General features: G+C 42.9%; 1 protein-coding gene across 1 annotated transcript; it reads left to right on the top strand.

Annotated features, from left to right (window-relative positions):
* The first annotated feature begins 3,715 nt into the window (after positions 1 to 3,715).
* On the top strand, positions 3,716 to 19,073 carry LOC110316208 (lanosterol 14-alpha demethylase). Its single transcript, XM_021190319.2, has 10 exons — positions 3,716 to 4,271; positions 5,927 to 6,025; positions 7,616 to 7,792; positions 8,672 to 8,798; positions 9,692 to 9,866; positions 11,988 to 12,107; positions 12,451 to 12,646; positions 13,045 to 13,140; positions 14,334 to 14,502; positions 17,789 to 19,073. The coding sequence occupies exons 1-10, from the start codon at positions 4,098 to 4,100 to the stop codon at positions 17,965 to 17,967; spliced, it is 1,512 nt and encodes a 503-aa protein (XP_021045978.1). The 5' UTR covers positions 3,716 to 4,097; the 3' UTR covers positions 17,968 to 19,073.
* The last annotated feature ends 1,571 nt before the right edge of the window (positions 19,074 to 20,644 follow it).

Raw genomic sequence — 20,644 nt, 5'->3', positions numbered from 1 at the left:
TTTTGCTCTGCCTCTTGACTTCTCCCCCTCCCCTCCCTCTCTGTCTCTCTGGAATTAATGATGACCATTAAGTGCCTATAGACCCTCAGGCCTTCAGGAAAGGGACCCTTATGATCCTTTCTATCTCCAGCTACTATTATGTCTGTAGTAAAGGGCCGGGCTCAGAGTTCCTTCTTCCCCACACGGCAGGATCTTGGCAGACTCAGTCTTGCACAGGTCTTGTGCCAGCAGCTTCAGTAGTCTGGGATCAAGGGTGAAAAGCACTGTCACATTTGAAAGACAACCTTCCACCCACTTCACCCCTCGCGCCAGCTCTTCCATTACTGTGGCCGTTTTCTTCAGTGATTCCTGAGCCCTGGAGGTCATCCATTCAGCAGCCCGTTATTTTCAGCACCTTGCAAAAACTTGTATATGTGCATCACCTGTTTTCTGTGACCTCTTTGAGTAATCCAGGTACAAGCAAGCATGAAGATATGTCTTCTGACATTTCTATCAAGCTGTCCTAGTCCAGTTCATAAGGCTCCAAAAAGGGGGGACAATAAATGTCCAGAATCAGCATGCAAACGAGAATGCTGAAAGTTCAGTTTCTGTGTGAGTAGCTTACATTCTACTGCTGATATGTGGGGTTTGGTCTTGTTGCCATAGAAGGATCACACCTTTAACCCACTCCTTTGTAGATGCAGCTCTCGTGTGATTCCTGTACTCAACATGTGTTTCCTCTAAGAAAACTTTGTTTCTCCCTCAAAAAGTGGCAACTGATGAAATTTTGCCAACAGGTATAATGAAAAAAAAAAATTCCTCAGAAAAGAATTTCAAGTTAAGAAACTGTAAAATGTGTTCATTTGAAATTGGCATCACAAAACTATTCTCTGGTAAAGACTAATAGTAAGACATAACAATATAAAAAAAAGTCTGATGTCTTAGGAGGCACAATGGAGCCCCAAATAGATGGAGTAAAAACTGGTATTATGGTCAGTAGCTGAGTGAGTTTGGAATGGATTTCTATACACTCTAAACACCATGGTACAGACAGAAGAATTTAGTAGGAATTGTCATATTGCTGTACACTGCCTCAGATGAACTCCACATAAAACTAATGTACAAAAAAATAAAAGAAAACTGAAAATATTCCTCGAAGAGAGACACGCACAAAAGACCAAAATTATTCATGAAAGACAGATGACTTCAAATTCATGGTCATGAATGTTGGCCAGCTCTATGGATTGCATAATCTCACTGCTAATAGTCTTTCTTTCTAATACAGTCTGACATGTCAGATTATCTCTTTGAGACAGAATCTTACTTTCTCCTACAGGTTGGTCTAGACTCACTTTGTAGACTAGACTGTCCTCAACCTCCTGGTAATCTTCCTGTTGCAGTATCCTTAGTATTACGGTGATTGTTATGAAATACTATAGCCAGCAAGTTTTTATTTTTTTATTTTTTTATTTTTTTATTTTTTTATTTTTGATGATTACCATTATTTCTGATAACTTGCCATGATTTCTTTACATTATATCCAATTGTGGAAAGACTTTTAGACATGTGTAAAGACTTGTTTTACACATTTTTATTTTCCAACATTGAGTCTACAAAACTGCATTACAAGTAACTTTTGTTTGTAAACATTGTATGTGTACTGAAACATTGTCAGTACATACAAAAATAATCTTCGGGATCTTGGCTCTTTGGACCACAAGGTAATTTGTAACTCATAGCTGTTTTGTTTAGTCTCATTAACTTGGGTTGTCATGGTATTTCAGGTTGTAGTTATAAAGCTAGCTACAGATAATTACCAATCGTGGTGATATACATTCATATAAATTCATTTTTGACAGGGTATTTGATGTAGATCATTACTATGTAGACTTGGCTGTCCTTGAACTCACTATGTAGACCAGGTTAACCTCAAACTCACTGACATCTACCTGCCTTTGCCTCCCAGTGTTTGGTATTATACACTATAGTTCACTTTTTGACTTATCACTGCTTAGTCCAACTGTCATGACTATGCCTAAAAGTTTGTGATTGCAAAAATGTAATTACTATTTTATTGTATAAGATGGTATAAGAAATATTGCCATACTTTTACACAGTACTCAAATTAATCTTCCTTAACAGGTAAGTTTTAGAATTTGGGTTGGCTGTGATGGCATACATCTTGAATCCCATCCATCAGTCCAGCTGCAGAGGCTGGTGGACCTCTGTGAGAATGAGGTCAGCCTGATATACATAGAGGTCCAGGCCTGCCAGAACTGTATCTCAAAAAAAGATCAATAGCATCATTTTTGTATATATATAAAACACTGTACCTTTGACCTTTACTTAAGGATTTTGATCTTTTAGGATTTCCAGATTTGAGATTCCTAGTCTTCAATGTTAAGGTCCACTTACCCACTGACAGATAACATCCTGGTATTCTTGAGTCTGTGGTTCTTGTACTTTCACTTCTGTAAACAAGGTTGGTTGCACCAACTGCACAGGATGTACTTGATGATACATAGGCAGGCGATACATTGACTGGAAGTAGTCAGGATGCATGCTTGTCCCCAGTGGACTAAGGCTGGAAGCACCATAGCTTTGTGGGCTTGGCCTCTACAGGTACCTGTCCAATGTAGCCTGAGGCCATTCTCTGGGAATCACGGGTATGGACCTGGCCAGTATTAAATAAAGCTTTTCTTTAATTGGATAATTGTGAAACTGGTCTCTCCCCTAGCAATTTTCAGGTTTAACAATGGCCTGAAGTCACTCCAGTAAATCAAGAAGTAGCACACAAGACAGGCTTAGAAATGAGTGGCCAAAGTTCCTGTTGTAGATACTACTGCCAGAAATAATGAGGCTTTTACCTACAGCAGTGGCAATAAAAATGGAGTGTTACAAGATTCCGTGACTGATATGAGGCCGGAGGATACTGGTATATAGTGGTGTCCTTCCTATATAGACTTCCTACTAGGCACTTCCTACATAGGTGGGTGGCAGAGTCATCCGAGGGAAGAGGTAATGAGTTTAGTAGTGGGCTTTACTGACCAGCTACGATAAAATGTGAGCTGTCTAGGTAGAATTATCTAGACGGTGGCTGGACTGTCTTACTCATTCCTGGAGGTGCTTGAAAACAAAACAAAACAAAACAAAAAACCCAAAACCTAGCTCTTTACTCTGGTTGAAGAAATAAATGTACCTGTTAAAGTTCTGGAAGGAGGGTTAATTTGGGAGCATGTCACCAGAGACGCTTTATTTGAGATCAGGGTAACTCCTGCTTCAGATCCAGCTATCAGAACAGGGTTTGGGGGGACATCTGCCTCAGTTTACTTTATGGCCTCTATTTATTTTCGAAGACTTGTTTTGGTACAGCTGCACACCAAACAACTATCACTTGCTAGCCATGTGGCCCTACACGAACAACCTGTCAAACAGATTGTACATGTGATCCGACGGTCTCACCCTCCAGGTTGCATCTGCAGGACTGTATTTTTCCCACGATTCTTGGTGCAGGGCTCATGAAGGGCTGGTCTCACAAAGCCCGGAGGTGTCACCTCGGCTGAACGGCGGCAGAGGCCCGCACCCCACGGAGGGGGCGGTGCCCGGGCCGCCAGCTCTGCTGACGCCACATAGGCCGAGATCACCTCAGCAGCGCGCGGTGCAATCACAGAGCGCCTTCGCCTCTGCCGCTGTCCGCCACCAATCTGGTCCTGAGATCCCTCCGCCAGGCTCGCCGGTGCCCGCTCCCGGGGACGTGCTCGTTACGCACGCGGGCCCTCGTGGTCTGCGGTTCTCAGGGCGCGGTCATTTCTGCAGCCATCACTTTCTTCACCGTGTCCAAGTGCCACCATAGAGCCCGCTTTCTCAGGTCCCCTCGGAGGCGCAAGGATCACCGCACCTAGCCAGGGGCGTGGCCACCAGAAGCCCCGCCCCGTCTGTGACGTCCTGGTGGCGCGCGGGCTGGTTGTGGGCGTGAGAAGGGCTGGGGCCAGACGAATCCCCGAGGCCGGGGCCGCCTCCGGACTCCTACCTGCTGGCTTCTCCTGCTCCATCTTTCCCGAGAAGCGGTGTACGACCTCGGCCTCCAGCCTACTGGGCGGATCGAAGCGACGGTCGGGATGGTACTGCTGGGCTTGCTGCAGTCAGGCGGCTGGGTGTTCGGGCAGGCGATGGAGCAGGTGACAGGAGGCAACTTGCTTTCCACGCTGCTCATCGCCTGCGCCTTCACGCTCAGTCTCGTCTACCTGTTCCGTCTCGCCGTGGGCCACGTGGTCCAGCTGCCCGCTGGAGCGGTACGTGTACCCCAGGGGTCCTCTGTCTGTGCCCCGGCTAAGTGGGAGGGCTCGGGGGCGCTAGCAGTGGTGGGCGCGCGGGAGGCTGGGGTGGTGGCTGCCGACGCCAGTGCTGCAGGTCATCCTGATCTTTGCTGTTGCGGTGGTCTTTCTGGTCTCCTTGCTGGAATCTGAACTCGGGGGGCAGTGCTGGTCGTCGTCTCTTCTGCTGTGACAGCGGCTAGGATCGTGCTTTGCAGCGTTTGTAGACAGTGATGGACGTGCAGACTGGAGGCCTTACTGGATGGATTTGGCTGGTCATCCATGACTCTTAAGTGCAGAGCACTGTACTGACTTTGCTGTTGGTCGTCAGAGGTGTTTGGGCTCTTTGTGAGGGCCCTGATGGCAAGTTAAGGGCAGCTGCATCCCCGGTGGCCATCACTCTCAATACTGCCCTGTGTGTTTAGTATACTGTGGGCTATTGGGCATAACAATGATTAATAGCAGTGTCAGGGAGATTGCAGACAGTTCATAAGTGACTTGAGAGTGTGGCAAGCGCTTTCCTGTGATACTGTTAAAATACCAGTTTCTCTAGTTTAGCGCTACACCAAACCACTAGTTTCAAGCCTTCCAAATATATTTCATGAATACCCTTGTAATCAACATTTGGTAGTGAAAGACCCACAACGTGAGGACTCCCCCACATTCTGACTCAGGAGAGGCGACACCCCAAATCACTCACGAGAAATGGTTTTGATGCAAACTGCACATGGATTTTTATTCCAAGAGAGCTCTGGGACCCACAGTCAAATGCCACACAGGGGTAGAGGATCGGGGTAGAGGATCGTGGGCCCCGAGTAGCTGTTTTGAGGGGGTATTTAAAGGAAGAAACCACAACTCAAAGGGGTAGGGAGGTCATTGTTGGAAAATACCAAAAGTACCAGTTAAGAGTCACGATGAAGTGGGAGTCAAGAAAGTTTCTATGATCCTCTAACAATAACACATTCCCATAGCGGGTTCCAGGAGCGGTCAGGGTGGGTCAGGGTGACTTTCTTTGAATGAACACTCCCCCAACCCAGGAATCGGGTGGATGGAGGAATGTCGATATTTGTTTTATGATTAGCATGCCTTGGAGCATTGAGTCACGAAGGTCACATTCTCAAGCCTGGACTTAAAGGCCAAGAATTTATGTTTTTATGTTTCACTTTTTCATTAGCTTTGAAAACCATTCCTTTGAAACTGACAATAGAATGTAAAAACTTAGCTGCACTGTACCCAGCATTAAGTTCCAACCAAGTTGCTTTAAAACTAATCTCAGAACCCAAGCAATCGCTAGGCAGTTACTATTTCTTACTTTCATTAGATACAACATCTTAAAAGCTTACTATTATCATCGTCATCATCATCATTATCATTTTTTGAGATATTTATTATAGCCCAGGGTGGCTGTAGAACTTGTTATGTAGCCAAGGCTCACCTTGGCATATCTTCCAGCCTTCACCCCTTGAGTGTGCAGTGCCTTCCTGTGTAGTCATTTCTATTTTGAGTTTGTTCTTTTGGGGCTATACCTTCTCTAAATATTGATTTTTTTTTTAAACATTATTCATAAGCGGGCTATCAAATCAAACTTTCATTTTAATAAAATGAAAACTAAAATTTTCATTTTCCTTTTGCAGAAAAGTCCACCGTATATTTACTCTCCAATTCCATTCCTTGGCCATGCAATAGCATTTGGGAAAAGTCCAATAGAGTTCCTGGAAAATGCATATGAGAAGGTAAGTCTTCTAAATATACGAGGCGGAGACTCTAGTGTAGAGAAGCGCTTTTCTTTAAATAGAAAGACATTCGTAAAAAGATTGTACCCTCCCTGCTTATTGGCAGTATTGAAAACATAAAAGGAAAAAAGGCCTTGTTGGTTCTCAGCTTCCCAGAGTATCTGTCCTGGGACATAGTTTCTGAGATGTGAGGAAACCTGTAGTTCTAACAATTACGTTTTTAAAAATAGTCTTACATTTTATTTTCATGGATTATAGTCAGAGTTGACACCTAGTTTCTTAATGATGTATCTTTGGAATGTTGTGTCTTGTACCCCTGGTTCTGGCCATCCTGTGGTATTTCGGTCTCCACTTGGATGGTGTGGGTACTCAAGTTTTTGTTTTTTCCCTGTGAAAACAGTGCTTTGGCATCAGATCAGCCTTTTGTTCCAAAGACTGGCTTTGGAGTTCTTGTTAATTATTTCACTTCCCAATATTATTAAACTGAACTCTTATCTTTTGTTTTAATATCCTTTAAAATATTCTTTGAGAGTCTTGTAAATGTATACAATGTATTTCAATTGTAATTACCTCCCACTTCCCTCTTCCAGTTCCTCCTTGGTCCTTTCCCCATGTCTCCCTCTCAACTTTATACTGTTTTCTACCAAACAACACACTGAGTCCAGTTAGTGCCCTCTATATATGAATGGAATGGGGCCTCCATTAGAGCGTGGTCAACCTACTTAGGGTCACATCCTTAAGAAACTGACTCCCCATCCTTTAGCAGCCACGGACTGCCATCAGCTCCTCAGCTAGGGGGTGTTGGGTCTTGTGTGCACCTCCTGCATCCTAAGTCTATTCTTGACACTGAAGGAAAAAAAAAATAGTTTTAAATCTGTGTAAGTCTTTGTGTCTCTGATAGTATGTGCACCTAAATGCAGTTGCTTGCCAAGGCCAGAAGAGGGCACTAGATCCCCTAGAGATAAAGCTATAATCAGATGTGAGCTGACCAGTATGGGTTCTGGGAACCAAACTCAGATTCTCTGCAAGAAAAGAGGCATACACCATTTGTTATACCACATTTCTTCTGATATACTTGTGCAAATACTTAAATGGTAGTGATTCTTTGATGTCATTTGATTCATGGATTCTGCTGATCAAATTCAGGTCACCAGACTTGATGGCAAGAGATTTTTACCTACCTGGCCATCCCACCAGCCCCATTAAATTCGTTTTGAACAAAAGGGAAAAAACATTTATATTCTTGTAAATGTTGATTAAAGAATTCAATATAGCCAGTATAGAACAAAACAATACTTAAAAAGGTATATATCTAATACTGAGAACAACGGACTAAAGCTGACAGTGACATTTAATGAGCGATACATCAGAGCTCTGATGTTTTGCATGGTAGAAAATATTTTCAGGATAAGTAGTAAAAAAGAAGAAGTTATATTTATACTGTTTTTGTGATGAAGACAAGAGGTGGGATATGGCCAGATGAAAGCATTTGCTTCAAAGCTTATGCGTATTTGAAACTTTTCAGCAAAGTAGTATTCTGTGATGTAAGAAATGTCTTTGTAACACAACTTTGGATCTTTTTCTCTTTAGTATGGACCTGTGTTTAGCTTTACCATGGTGGGCAAGACCTTCACTTACCTTCTGGGGAGTGATGCGGCTGCGCTGCTCTTCAATAGTAAAAACGAAGACCTGAATGCAGAAGAAGTGTACGGTCGACTGACAACACCCGTGTTTGGGAAGGGAGTTGCATATGATGTGCCAAATGCAGTAGGTGGCTCTTCTGGCCTGGACAAAAGACAAATCTAAACCACAGTAGTTCCAACTAGTTGTGTAATGTTATACATGTGTAATGAAGAATTAATTTATTCCCTAGCTTAAGAAATCTGACAATTTGTGACACTTGAAAAGAAACCATGGGTCTGTTTTATATTGGTTGGCAAGGCTTATTCATATCTTACTCATTCAAGTGTTATGAATAGAATATAGGTTAGGCAGCAGACTCAAGTGCCTGGTGAACTCTGGTAAGGGCCATAATAGACATAGCCCACACTATGTTAAGGGTCGATATCAGTGTTCCTGGGGTTGGGAGGAGCTGGGGAGATGAATGTCTCCCTTTACATTCAAAGGCAATAGCTATCAGAAAGCTTTGTTTAGATTCATCTCTATTATCTTAAACAGGTTTTAATAGACTTAAAATGTTAATGTCTCAAAGGGCAGTTAGTTAACAGACAAGTTTTTATTCCTTGCTGTTCTAGAATTCTAGAAGATGGTGTCAGCGAGGAACGGTAGTTAGATAACAGTGGAGTAGAGTGGACGTTGGGAAGCTTGTACTTGGAGGGTTGGGAGATAACAGGAGAGGAAGGTGGGTCCCTAAGTGGTGGGGTATTAGAAGGTAAGGGTGGGGTTCCTGACTTACTTTCTAGGACTCAGGGGGAGGGCCCTTCTTTAAATGTGTTCTTTCATATAAATGGCCCGGATGCCATATATGGTTAGTTTGTACAAATCCTGTTACTGTTTTTATTTTTAAATATAAGAACATTGTTTCCTCTGTTATGCAGTTAGGATAACATGATGTACTTCAGAATAAAATAAGTGTCCTTTAGTGTTGTATACACTTGATTTTTTTTTTTTTTTTTTTTTTTGAAGATTTTCTTGGAACAGAAGAAAATCATAAAAAGTGGCCTTAACATAGCCCACTTTAAGCAGTATGTTCCTATCATTGAAGAAGAAGCAAAGGAATACTTTCAAAGTTGGGGAGAAAGCGGAGAAAGAAGTGAGTAAAATGTGTCGCATTTGTCTCATTCATTCCTGCCTGTGTACAGAACAAAATACAGTATGTGCAGAAGGGCGGGCGGGCGGGCCGGCCGTGTCTCCAATGAGAAGGGGGTGCTCTAATGGCAAACCCAGCCTTTAGAGAGCACTTCTAAGTCTTCTCTTCCGAGAGGCAATTGGCATGTCTGTGCCAGGAGCAGTATCTGCTTCTAGGCCAGTAGGATCTCAGGCAGCAGGTCTCCACCTTCTGAGGCTGGCCATCAGCTCCCGTAAAAGGTGTAGACAAACACCCAAAGCTGATGTAATGTGTGTTCTAGTCTCAAAAGAATCTGATGCATGTATTAGCACACCTAGGAATTAACTTACTTGTGAAGGGCCTTGCTGAATAGTTAGGGATCTTCCTGCTCCTGCATCCTGCATCCTGCATCCTGCATCCTGCATCCTGCATCCTGGGCTTATAGGCAAGATTTCACCTAGATTGACAAATAATTGGAGCACATGCCTAGAATTCTAGCATTTGGGAATTGGAGGCAGGATTACAAGTTCAAGAACAGCCTGTGCTATATAGCACAACCCATGTCAAACCAAGAGTCTAAAACAAAACTCTGAAGCATCAAGAGGGCCAGGGTGCTTTTCTAAGTGGGAAGCCCGATGTGACAGTAGAGCCAAAGAGCCACCATCCAGTGGGCCTACCTGATGCTTGTCTCTATAGTGCTGGGTTGTATAATCGTGGTTATAGTACACACAGACAAGGCTGATGTGTTTATGCCTCTGGTTTTTGGGACCTGCTATATATATTCCCATTCTTTTCATCACAATTTCCTTATGTTCCAGAAAAAAACAATTAAAAGCTTTTTGGAGATAGTATTGAGAATGATCTTTTCCTCCCCTTAGATGTGTTTGAAGCACTGTCTGAGCTCATAATTTTAACAGCTAGCCATTGTCTACACGGAAAGGAAATTAGAAGTCAACTCAACGAGAAGGTGGCCCAGCTGTACGCAGACCTGGATGGAGGTTTTAGCCACGCTGCCTGGTTGTTGCCAGGTTGGCTGCCTCTGCCAAGTTTCAGGTATGTGTGGATAAGGACCACGTTGTCGCAGTCACTGGACTGTCTGTGTACTTCCTAGTTTGGGAAGAATTCAGGCCTGGTTTTCTTTATTTACTGAGCTCATTTCAAGTAGGTTTATTTTGAGTGATAAGTTAGTTCATGGTCTCAGTGAGAAGTTTGGTTTCTTTAAAAACACAGAAATATTTGAAGTTTCTGTTTTACTCCCATGTGTTGGATATGGGGCTGCTTCACAGTAGCCGACCGACTTGCCTCATGCTCTAGCAGGGGCATGGCTTTGACAGCTTCAGATAGTTTCTGCAAATGAGTTCTGGGGACTTCTCAGAGGATATATAAATGTTAGAGCCCCATAGGAAGGGCTGGTTGGTGTTGGGATGCTCTTGGTTGCTGTCGGATGCTGTTGGTTGCACTTTGTCAAATACTTGTGCCAAAGAGACAGAAAGAAGATATTAGATATGCTGACAGCAAAGATCAAATGTGCCCCTATTCAGCGGGATGTAGTCTGGTGTCCTTGCCCCTTTCCCTCTATCCGTTTCTCTCTTCTGCCTAGTATTAAGAGGTTGAAAGGGTCAAGGGACAGGGGAGGAGAAGGGTCAAAGAGGAAGGACCCCACAGAGTGGCCTAAAGTCAGGCAACAGTGGTCATTGCAGTATTTTGCTTGTCTAATACAATCTTGGTATTCCGAGAAGTCTCTAATCTGAATTTAGAGATACCGGGTTTTCAAAACATTCATTTGAAAGTCTCCCATGGCTTTTTAGTACCTATACTGTGACCTTTTTTGTGAACATTTCTTTAGATTTTATTTTTATTAGATTTTCTTTATTTATATTTCAGGTGTTATCCCCTTTTCTGGTTTCCCCTCCCCAAACCCCCCTATCCCATCCCCTGCCCTGCTTCTGTGAGGATGTTCCCCCACTCACCCACCCACTCGCACTTCTCTGGCCTCGAGTTCCCCTACACAGGGGCATCTAGCCTTCACAGGACCAAGGGCCTCTCCTCTCATTGATGTCCCACAAGGCCATCCCCTGCTACCAATGTCCCTCCGTGTGCACTCTTTGGTTTGTGGTTTGGTGCCTGGGAGCTCAGAGGGAGTCTGTTTGGTTGGTATTGTTGTTCTTCCTGTGGAGCTGCAAACCCCTTCAGCTCCTTCAGACCTTTCTCTAACTCCTCCTTGGGGACTCCATGATCAGTTCAATGATTGGGGGCAAGCATCCACCTCTGTATTTGTCAGGCACTTGTAAACCCTCTCAGGAGACAGCTGTATCAGACTCCTGTCAGCAAGCTCTTGTTGGCATCCACATAGTGTCTGGGTTTGGTAACTGTATATGGGATGGGTTCTCAGGTGGGGCAGTCTCTGGATGGTCATTCCTTCAGTCTCTGCTCTACACTTTGTCTCAGTATCTCCCATGGGTGTTTTGTTCCCCCTTCTAAGAAGGACTGAAGTATCCACACTGTGGTCTTCCTTCTTCTTGAGCTTCATGTGCTCTGTGAATATCTTGGGTATTCCAAACTTTTGAGCTAATATCCACTTATCAGTGAGTGCATATCATGAGTGTTCTTTTGTGACTGAGTTACTTCACTCAGGGTGATATTTTCTAGTTCCATCCATTTACCTAAGAATTTCATGAAGTCATCATTTTTAATAGCTGAGTAGTACTCCATTGTATAAATGTACCACATTTTCTGTATCCATTCCTCTGTTGAGGGATATCTGGGTTCTTTCCACTTCTGGCTATTATAAATAGGGGAGCTATGAACATAGTGGAGAATGTGTCCTTGTTATTTGTTGGAGCATCTTTTGGGAATATGCCCAGGAGTGATATAGCTGGGTCCTCCGGTAGTACTATGTCCAATTTTCTGAGGACCACCAAACTGATTTCCAGAGTGGTTGTACCTGCTTGCAATCCCACCAACAATGGAGGTGTGTTCATTAACAGTATGAGCCGCATATAACAGGACACTATGCTTGCCCTAAGGATTGTCTGAGTTCAAGCCTTCTTTCTTTCCTAGTTCTGAGTTTTTGTCACTTCACTCCTTGAGTTGAATGTTTTATGTTTGGTGTTGGTTTTGAACATGAGCCTAAAAATGTTACTCTATTGAAAATTCCCTGGTTTTGAATTATAGGCGCAGGGATAGAGCCCATCGAGAGATCAAGAATATTTTCTATAAGGCCATCCAGAAGCGCAGGCTGTCAAAAGAACCAGCTGAGGACATTCTTCAAACTTTACTCGAGTCTACATACAAGTAAGAACTGCCAGACCACATGCTAAGCTAAAGCAAGAAACTCTACGTTAAAATGTAGATTACTGATATTTCCAGTTAAAATTTAAAGGCAGTGCAACAATAAATTGGAACTTGCAAATTGTTGCAACATAAAGCACTGGGCCCTGATGCTCTGCTGTGACACCAGTGGCTGGCATGGGGGATATTTGCAAATAACCTGGAAGGAAGTCTTTTTGTAATCAGTCATGCTTTCTCCTGGTTGGTCTCTTTCTTGGGAGAAGAGCCGGGTACCAATTGGTCTTGGTTAAGAAAATTGGCTATTAACTGTGTCTGCCCAGATGTTAAGTGTGTGGTTCATCCCCAGGGACGGGCGTCCTCTGACGGATGAGGAGATATCAGGGATGCTCATCGGACTGCTGCTGGCTGGACAGCACACATCCTCCACCACCAGTGCCTGGATGGCCTTCTTTCTGGCCAGAGATAAACCACTTCAAGAAAGATGCTACTTAGAACAGAAAGCAGTGTGTGGCGAGGATCTGCCTCCCTTAACTTATGAGCAGGTTGGTTTCTCGGGCACAGCTTGAGCCTTCTGTTCATTCTGCCTTCAAATACGTTTTTAAAGAATTTCTACAAGCTTAGATAAAAGAAAGAGCTGATGGCTCCTGCTTCTCTACAGTTGGTCAGGTGGTTCTGTACTGAGTTCCGAACAGTGGTTCTCATAGCCCGAGGCCCTTGTTGCTTCAGTGCTTGACTTGTAGGTCTGCCTTCTGTACATGGAGAGTATCTTCTGAGTGTTGTGCTTTGTGACGTGTAGGGGCCTCTATAATATGGAATTCTGAGTTCTGTCTCCTTAAGTGGTAGTAATGGTAGTAATAGATTCCCTCCTGCTATTGAGGTCTGGTGAATATAAGTTGAGGGCAAAACCAGAAATAACCTTGATCTTTTTTCTTGGTTTTAGTTGAAGGATCTGAATGTACTTGATAGATGCATAAAAGAAACACTCAGACTGAGGCCTCCAATAATGACCATGATGAGAATGGCCAAGACCCCTCAGGTGAGTCTCTTGGAAAGATTTATTTCCCCTTCTGAGGCCCAGTTTCAGAAAGAATGCTTTAAGTTACAAAAGTAAAAGCCATCACCATTGTAAATATATGACAGTTATTATATAATTATAGATATTAAACATGAAAATCTAATGCTAATTGTTTTTCATTTAACAATTGTAGTATTTAAAAGTTAGAGGTACCTATCCCCTTCAATGCCTTAAATCCTTCCTCCTATTCTTGTACAAGTCCCCAAGCTCCATCCACTGTTTGGCTGTGGGTGTCTGCATCTGTCTGTTTCATCTCCTGGGTGGAGCCTCTCAGAGGACAGCCATGTTAGACTCCTGTCAGCAAGCCTAACAGAGTCAGTCATTAAACAGGGTCAACTAACCTGGGGCACTCAGAGGACCTAGGCCTCCCTGCACATATGTAGCAGAGGTACAGCTTGGTCGTCGTGTGGGTCCTGAACAACTGGAGTGTGGGCCATCCTTTAGAGCTGTTGCTGGGCTGCCTTGATTGGCCTCCGTGGGAGAGGATGTGCTTAGCCTTACAGAGACTTGAAGTGCTAGGGTTGGGGGTTACCCAGGGGTCCCTACCCGCACAGAGGAGAAGGGGAGGGAGGATGGGGGAAGGATCGTGGCAAGGGGTGACCAGGAGGTGGGCAGGAAGCAGGATGTAAAGTGAATAAGTAAAAGAAAAGAAATATTCAAAGCTCCTCTTCTCCCCCATTGACTTAAGAGCATCATCTCCAAGCCTTGCTTCCATGGGAAAGTGCCCGCCCACAGCTTGTTAGCTTGAAGTCTCCCCCAGAGTGTGAGAGAGGAGCATGTTACAACCTGCCCTGGGCTTGTATGTACGAATTGGCTTTAGAATCTTTTCATCTTTGTTTAAAAAAAAAAAAAAAAAAAGAAAAGAAAAAAGAGGTATATTTCTTGGCTTTAAACACAAGGTGGTAGTTAGTAAAAATTATATGAATTATATTATAAATAAGATTATGAAAGGTTTAATTCTACTCTGCCTTTAGCAGGCTTTAGTTCTAGTGCACTGTTGGCCCATTTGTAAATCACTGAGTGAAGACTTTTTAGTCAGTTTACCATGTAGACAGTTTTTACACGTATGTATAGTTCACACCAGCGCTGATTGATGCCTTATTGTTTGGTAGTGAAACATTCTCTAATGGAATGTGTTCTTTCTTTCTCCGCAGACGGTGGCAGGCTATACCATTCCTCCAGGGCATCAGGTGTGTGTCTCTCCTACTGTCAACCAAAGACTGAAAGACTCCTGGGTAGCTCGCTTAGACTTTAATCCTGACCGCTACTTACAAGACAACCCAGCGTCAGGAGAGAAGTTTGCCTACGTGCCATTTGGAGCTGGTGAGATGGTTGATTGCATTTTTCATTGAAGTGTTTGCCTCTGTAACATATCTGTCCTTCATTAACTGCCCTGGCAGGGGAGGGGAGGGGAGGAGAGGGAGAGGGAGAGGAGAGGAGAGGAGAGGAGAGGAGAGGAGAGGAGAGGAGAGAGAGGAGAGGGAGAGAGGAGAGAGAGGGGAGAAAGAGAAAATCTTTATCCTCCTCTAAAGGAACATACTTGCACATTTTTGGGGAATACAATCTTTGAGAAATGGAATTTTTGTAAGTCTCAGGGTAAATTTTTGTATAATGCTCACAGACCCACATCCTTTTATTACTTCTAAACATACGAAGGCCTTGAACTTCAGACCATTGTTTAATTAAATACACTTAGAACATACAAAAGATTGCAGATTAATAACTGAAAGGGCCACAACTAGAGAGGAGCCGCCACTAAACTGGTGACTGCCTCCGCTGGCTTTCCGGTACTGGTCCGTTCCTGCATCTTACACAGCAGCTCTTTCCCTTTCTGGACAGCTTTGAGTATTAGATTCTTTTAACATCCTGTCAAAGATGGTCCTGACTAGTCTTGACTTTTCTTCATCTCCAGCTCTGGATTAGTACTTTAGAGTTCCTGTAATTAGCATAAGCTGGGTGCTTGAAAACAAGCCTGTCACCTTGCAGTTTCCAGAGGCTGCCTGTCTGAAACCAAGCTGTAGGCAGGGCCGTGCTCCTTCTGAAGGCTTTGAAGGCTTCTTGCTTTTCCCTACTAGTGGAAGTTCCTGGCTGCTTCTCCCCTCAGCCACTGCTCGGTCTTTCCTTGTTACTTATCTATGTATAATATATTCTATGTATAAATAATTCTTATTTTACATGTTAGAAGTCATCAGACTTTATCAATTCCTTTGATTCAGATAGGGCACTTCTAGTTTGTAACTATTAACTCTTTTTCCTTTAAGCCAGACTTCCCTTGCATATGGACCAATGTAAATGGCTCCTGTAAATGTGTCTCCCACAGATAAATGCTTAATGGACTATAAAAGCATAGCGATAAGCCAAGATCAATTTTTTTATCAAAAATTATTTACAACAAAATGCCCAGTCTTTTTCTTTTTTTTAATTTTATTTTAAATATTTTATTTACATTTCAAATTTTATCCCCTTTCCTCATTTCCCCTTCGAAAACCCCCTTGTCCCATCCTCCATCCTCCTGCTCACTAACCTACCCACTCCTCCCTTGTCCAGGCCTTCCCCTACACTGGGGCATCAGCCTTCACAGGACCAGGGGCCTCTCCTCTCAGTGATGTCCCACAAGGCCTCCTCTGTTACATATGCAACTGAAGCCTTGAGTCCCTCCTTGTGTACTCTTTGGTTTGTGGTTTAGTCCCTGGGAGCTCTGGGGGTACTGGTTGGTTATATTATTGTTCCTCCTATGGGGCTACAAAACCCTTTAGCTCCTTGGGTCCTTTCTCTAGCTCCTCCATTGGAGACCCAGTGCTCAGTCCAGTGGATGGCTGTGAGCATCCACTTATGTATTTATCAGGTACTGGCAGAGCCTCTCAAGAGACAGCTATATCAGGCTTCTGTCAGCAAGCACTTGTTGGCCTCCACAATAGTGTCTGGGTTTGGTAACTGTATATGGGATGGATCCCCAAGTGGGACAGTCACTGGATGACCTTTCCTTCAGTTTCTGCTCCACACTTTGTCTCTGTATCTCCTCCAATGGGTATTATGATCCCCCTTCTAAGAAGGACTGAAACATCCACACTTTGGTCTTCCTTCTTCTTGAGCTTCATGTGGTCTGTGAATTGTATTAGGGTATTCTGAGCTTCTGGGCTAATATCCACTTATCAGTGAGAATAGCATGTGTGTTCTTTTGTGACTGGGTTACCTCACTCAGGATGATATTTTCTAGTTCCATCCATTTGCCTAAGAACTTCATGAATTCACCGTTTTTAATAGCTGAGTAGTACTCCATTGTGTAAGCGTATCACATTTTCTGTATCCATTCCTCTGTTGAGGGACATCTGGGTTCTTTCCAGCTTCTGGCTTTTATAAATAAGGCTGCTATGAACATAGTGGAGCATGTGTCGTTATTATAAGTTGGAGCATCTTTTGGGTATATGCCCAGGAGTGGTAGCTGGTCCTTTTTTTTTTTCTGAATTCTTTTCTTTTCTTTTCTTTTCTTTTCTTTTCTTTTCTTTTCTTTTCTTTTCTTTTTTCTTTGCTTTGCTTTGCTTTGCTTTTCCTTTTCTCTTCTCTTCTCTTCTCTTCTCTTCTCTTCTCTTCTCTTCCTTCTCTTCTTTTCTTTTCTCCCTCTCCTTCATTCCTCCATTCATTTTTGTTTTTCTTTTGAGACAGGATCTCACTGTGTAACTTAGATGGCTTGGAGCTCAGTATGCAGACCAGGCCAGCTTCTGATTTACGGAGATTAGCCTGTCTGTGCTTTCTTGAGTGCTGGCATTAAAGGCATGCACCGCCACACTAGGTCAGCCAAATGCTCCTTGCCCAGCCTCTTGTCATGTGGTTTCCTGTCCTTTACTAAACATTAATGACTTTTGCTGTGCTTCTTTGGAATTCTTGAGTATGGTGTGCAAGAGAGATGAACTTTGTGGTTCTCAGAATCTCCCTACCCCCACCTTTGTGTGACTAGCTATCCCAGCATTTTCTTGCTCTAAGTACCTTTGTTGAGAACCAGATAGGCCTTCAGATTATTTTGTTTTTTGCTACCCAGATCGCCATCAGATTATTTCTGGGCTCAATGTTCTATCTCTTTGATCTCTTCGTTGGTCCTTGCCCACTGGTTCCTGGATCTTTAGTCATATAGTCAGGTTTGAAACCAATTTAAGTTCTTCAGAATCCATGCTTAAGGTTGCTCTGGCCTTGCTTCCCTGTGCATTTTAGGATTCCGTCAGCTTTCGTGTTTGTAGATTTTGATTTCAGTATAAACATTATTTTGGGTTTATTAAATCCCCTTCCATTATCACTAATGGGCCTATGGAATTTTGACTGACAGGTTCATGGTGATGTAAGAGTGCTCTTGGGACCTATATCTCACACTTTCCCAAGCTAGAATCCTGTTTTATGATTTGAACCTTCTAAAAATAGCATCCTAGCCACCCATGTTATCCTCTAACGCTGGACATACCTGGACTTTTAAATAATTTACATTATCACTTTATGTGCAGACATCACGTTTTATACTGTTACACATTTCCTTCATTTAAGATAAGTACCGTTCCAGGCTGAAAGAAGGAATGAAGATTTTAAAACTTATTCTGATGAAAACTTCTTTTTTTTTAAATAGGGCGTCATCGTTGTGTTGGAGAAAATTTTGCCTATGTTCAAATTAAGACAATTTGGTCCACTATGCTTCGTTTATATGAATTTGACCTCATCAATGGATATTTTCCCAGTGTGAATTATACAACAATGATTCATACCCCAGAAAACCCAATAATCCGTTACAAACGAAGATCAAAATGAAAAGAGGACCAAGGAGCCAGTGTGGAGAGTGGACGCAAGCCGCAGCTGGCAGAGAATGAAGCCTCTGAGATGGCTCTTGTGCTGTACTGGGTTGAAGTGTGTGGTTCTGAAAGCCAGTTTATGATTTTAATGTTTTATTAACTCATTTTTTTTTTGTCAGACCGAAAGGCATTTGAAACAGTTTATGGTAGTTTTGATAGGATTTCAGGGAAGCCAAGTTTATGTTAGAAATCGTTTTTTATTTTGGGGGGGGGGGCGCTCTTGGAATTAAGAAGATACAGAATGCAGCATCCAGGTAATTAACCTCACACATCGCCACAGGGAGATTTGGAACTAGTGTTGGAAGTTTCAAAGCCTTGTCAAATGCTACAAAGGCAATGGGTTGTGTAGTTGGGCCATTTCTGTGCATTAAGATATGAGAGGATATTATTGTTCTATCTATAGGGTTGCAGACCCCTTCAGCTCCTTGGGTACTTTCTCTAGCTCCTCCATTGGGGGCCCTGTGTTCCATCCAATAGCTGACTGTGAGCATCCACTTCTGTGTTTGCCAGGCACTGGCACAGCCTCACAGGAAATGTTAACTGGAAGCATCACTCCAGGAAGATGACCGAGATCGTGATAACCTTATTTCTTAAAAGTAATACATAGTAAAGAGTGCTTCTGTACGTTACTGGTTCCAGATGGTCATATTTTTGTGAAAAATCCAAAATCAAATTCTTTTAGGATTTTTAAATTTTAATTTGGCTTAAGGTTTTTTTGTTGTTGTTGTTATTGGGAAGTTTAAATTACCAGGCTTTTTAAAAAGTGTCTGATTTTGAGATTAGTGAATTCTGGCCTTGAGACTGGGGGATGGGAGATGGTATCACTGCCCTATTCTGTGGAGGCTGTGCTCAGGAGACAACTTAACAGATTGTAACCACAGGCCCAACTCTGTGACATGCCCATAATCTGTGTTAGGAGTCAGAATAGCTGTTGCTGGGTGTGGTGCTTCACATCTGTAATGCTGTTATTCAGGACCTGAGGCAGGAGGATTGAGAATTTGAGGCCAACCTAGGCTACATAGCAAGACTAACAAACTCCCCAAAATAAAACCTTCTTTCTCTAAAGTATGTATGTGTACTGGCTGGTCTTAGGCGACAACTTGACACAAGCTAGGGTCATCAGAGAGAAAAGGAGTCTCAGTTGAAAAAACGCCTCCATGATATCCAGCTGAGAGGCATTTTCTTAATAAGTGACCAATGGGAGAGGGCCCAGCCCACTGTGGTGGTTCCATCCCTATGCTGGTGATCCTGGGTCCTATGAAAGGCTGACCAAGAAATGAGGAGCAAGCCAGTAAGCAGCACCCCTCCATGGCCTCTGCATCAGCTCCTGCCTCCAGGTTCCTGCCCTGCTTGAGTTCCTGTCCTCATTTGATGATAAACAGTAATATGGAAGTGTAAGCCAAATAACCCACCTTCACCCTCCCACCTTGAGTTTTGGTCCTGGTGTTTCCTTGTAGCAATAGAAACTGAAACTTTGTTACAGTTTTAAGAGGTTTTTGAAGACTCTTCCAATGAAGGCCTAAATCTCTGCTGTTAAAGGTTTCACATTGAAATTCTCTATGAGAAATTTTTATTGGTTTGTATTCATGAATTGGAACTTGTGCTTCATAAGTACAGTTCATGAGATCTGGGCATTTAGAAACTTACATCCTATTTGCCTGAAATAGGTTCCCTTTAGTATTATCTTTGGTTATTTAGGTAAGTCACTCTTGTTATCAATGCCCCATGAGAAATCAGGTATTTTCACAACAAATTACAAAAGTTGCTCACCCCTCAAAAGTATGCTTGTCTCTGCTTTTACTGTGTGGCTGTTAGACTTTTAGGTCACAGATGTTACATTTGATGTGTTAGGTTAAAACCTTGATTAAAGTTTGATGATTGTTTCTACGTACAGATTTTCAGCATCCTGGCAGAGTTGTGACTTGAGTAAGGCTGTCCTGTTTACTGTCTAGCTTTAGACTTTGACATATTTTCAGTGCTGAGATTTAAAAGGGCTCAAGCACTAGAATTCCAGATTGAGGTACTGACCACAGACCATCTATTAAGTTATTGTGAACAACACAGCAGAGGCTGAGGGCCATAGGGTGGCTGACAGTCCATCCAGCAGTGGGGTAGACTTGGCTGGCAAGCACCTGTCCATTTGCCTTTTCCCTACACAACTGTCTTGACTTGGCAACTGTTATTAGTTTTTAAAAGGGTTTAATGTACAACTTTCCTGCTCAACTAGTTGCTTTAGAATAGCTTTGATATTTCTAGAAAGCCTAGTTGAAATACGGGAAATAAAATTAGAAATTCCCAGCAATGTACAGCTTTGTGATTGTCTTCATGTAGTGCAGAGACGATTAATAGTGAAACTCTTTTCTGGATGCAAACAATACCACTGCCATTTTAGTCAGTGCAGTGTTAGTATGGAGCCCTCTGGAGAACTGTATTCTCTCTGAGACTTTTCCAATTAGAATTTGGCTGGTTTAGCAGGACGCTTCCTGAATTTTGCTACACTCTTAGGGATACAATTTAATATCCTTTGAGAGTTTATTTCTGCGTCTAGATTTGTAAGTCTCTTTGGACATAAGAACACTAAGTGTAATAAAACATGGACTAATCATAAACAGTAGTGCCACCTTAGTGTTGAAAAC

Source organism: Mus pahari, chromosome 2, assembly GCF_900095145.1.
Source record: "Mus pahari chromosome 2, PAHARI_EIJ_v1.1, whole genome shotgun sequence".
In the NCBI taxonomy this organism is placed as follows: domain Eukaryota; kingdom Metazoa; phylum Chordata; class Mammalia; order Rodentia; family Muridae; genus Mus; species Mus pahari.
Note: the sequence above shows the minus strand (reverse complement) of the source record. Positions and strands in the feature narration are given on the sequence as shown.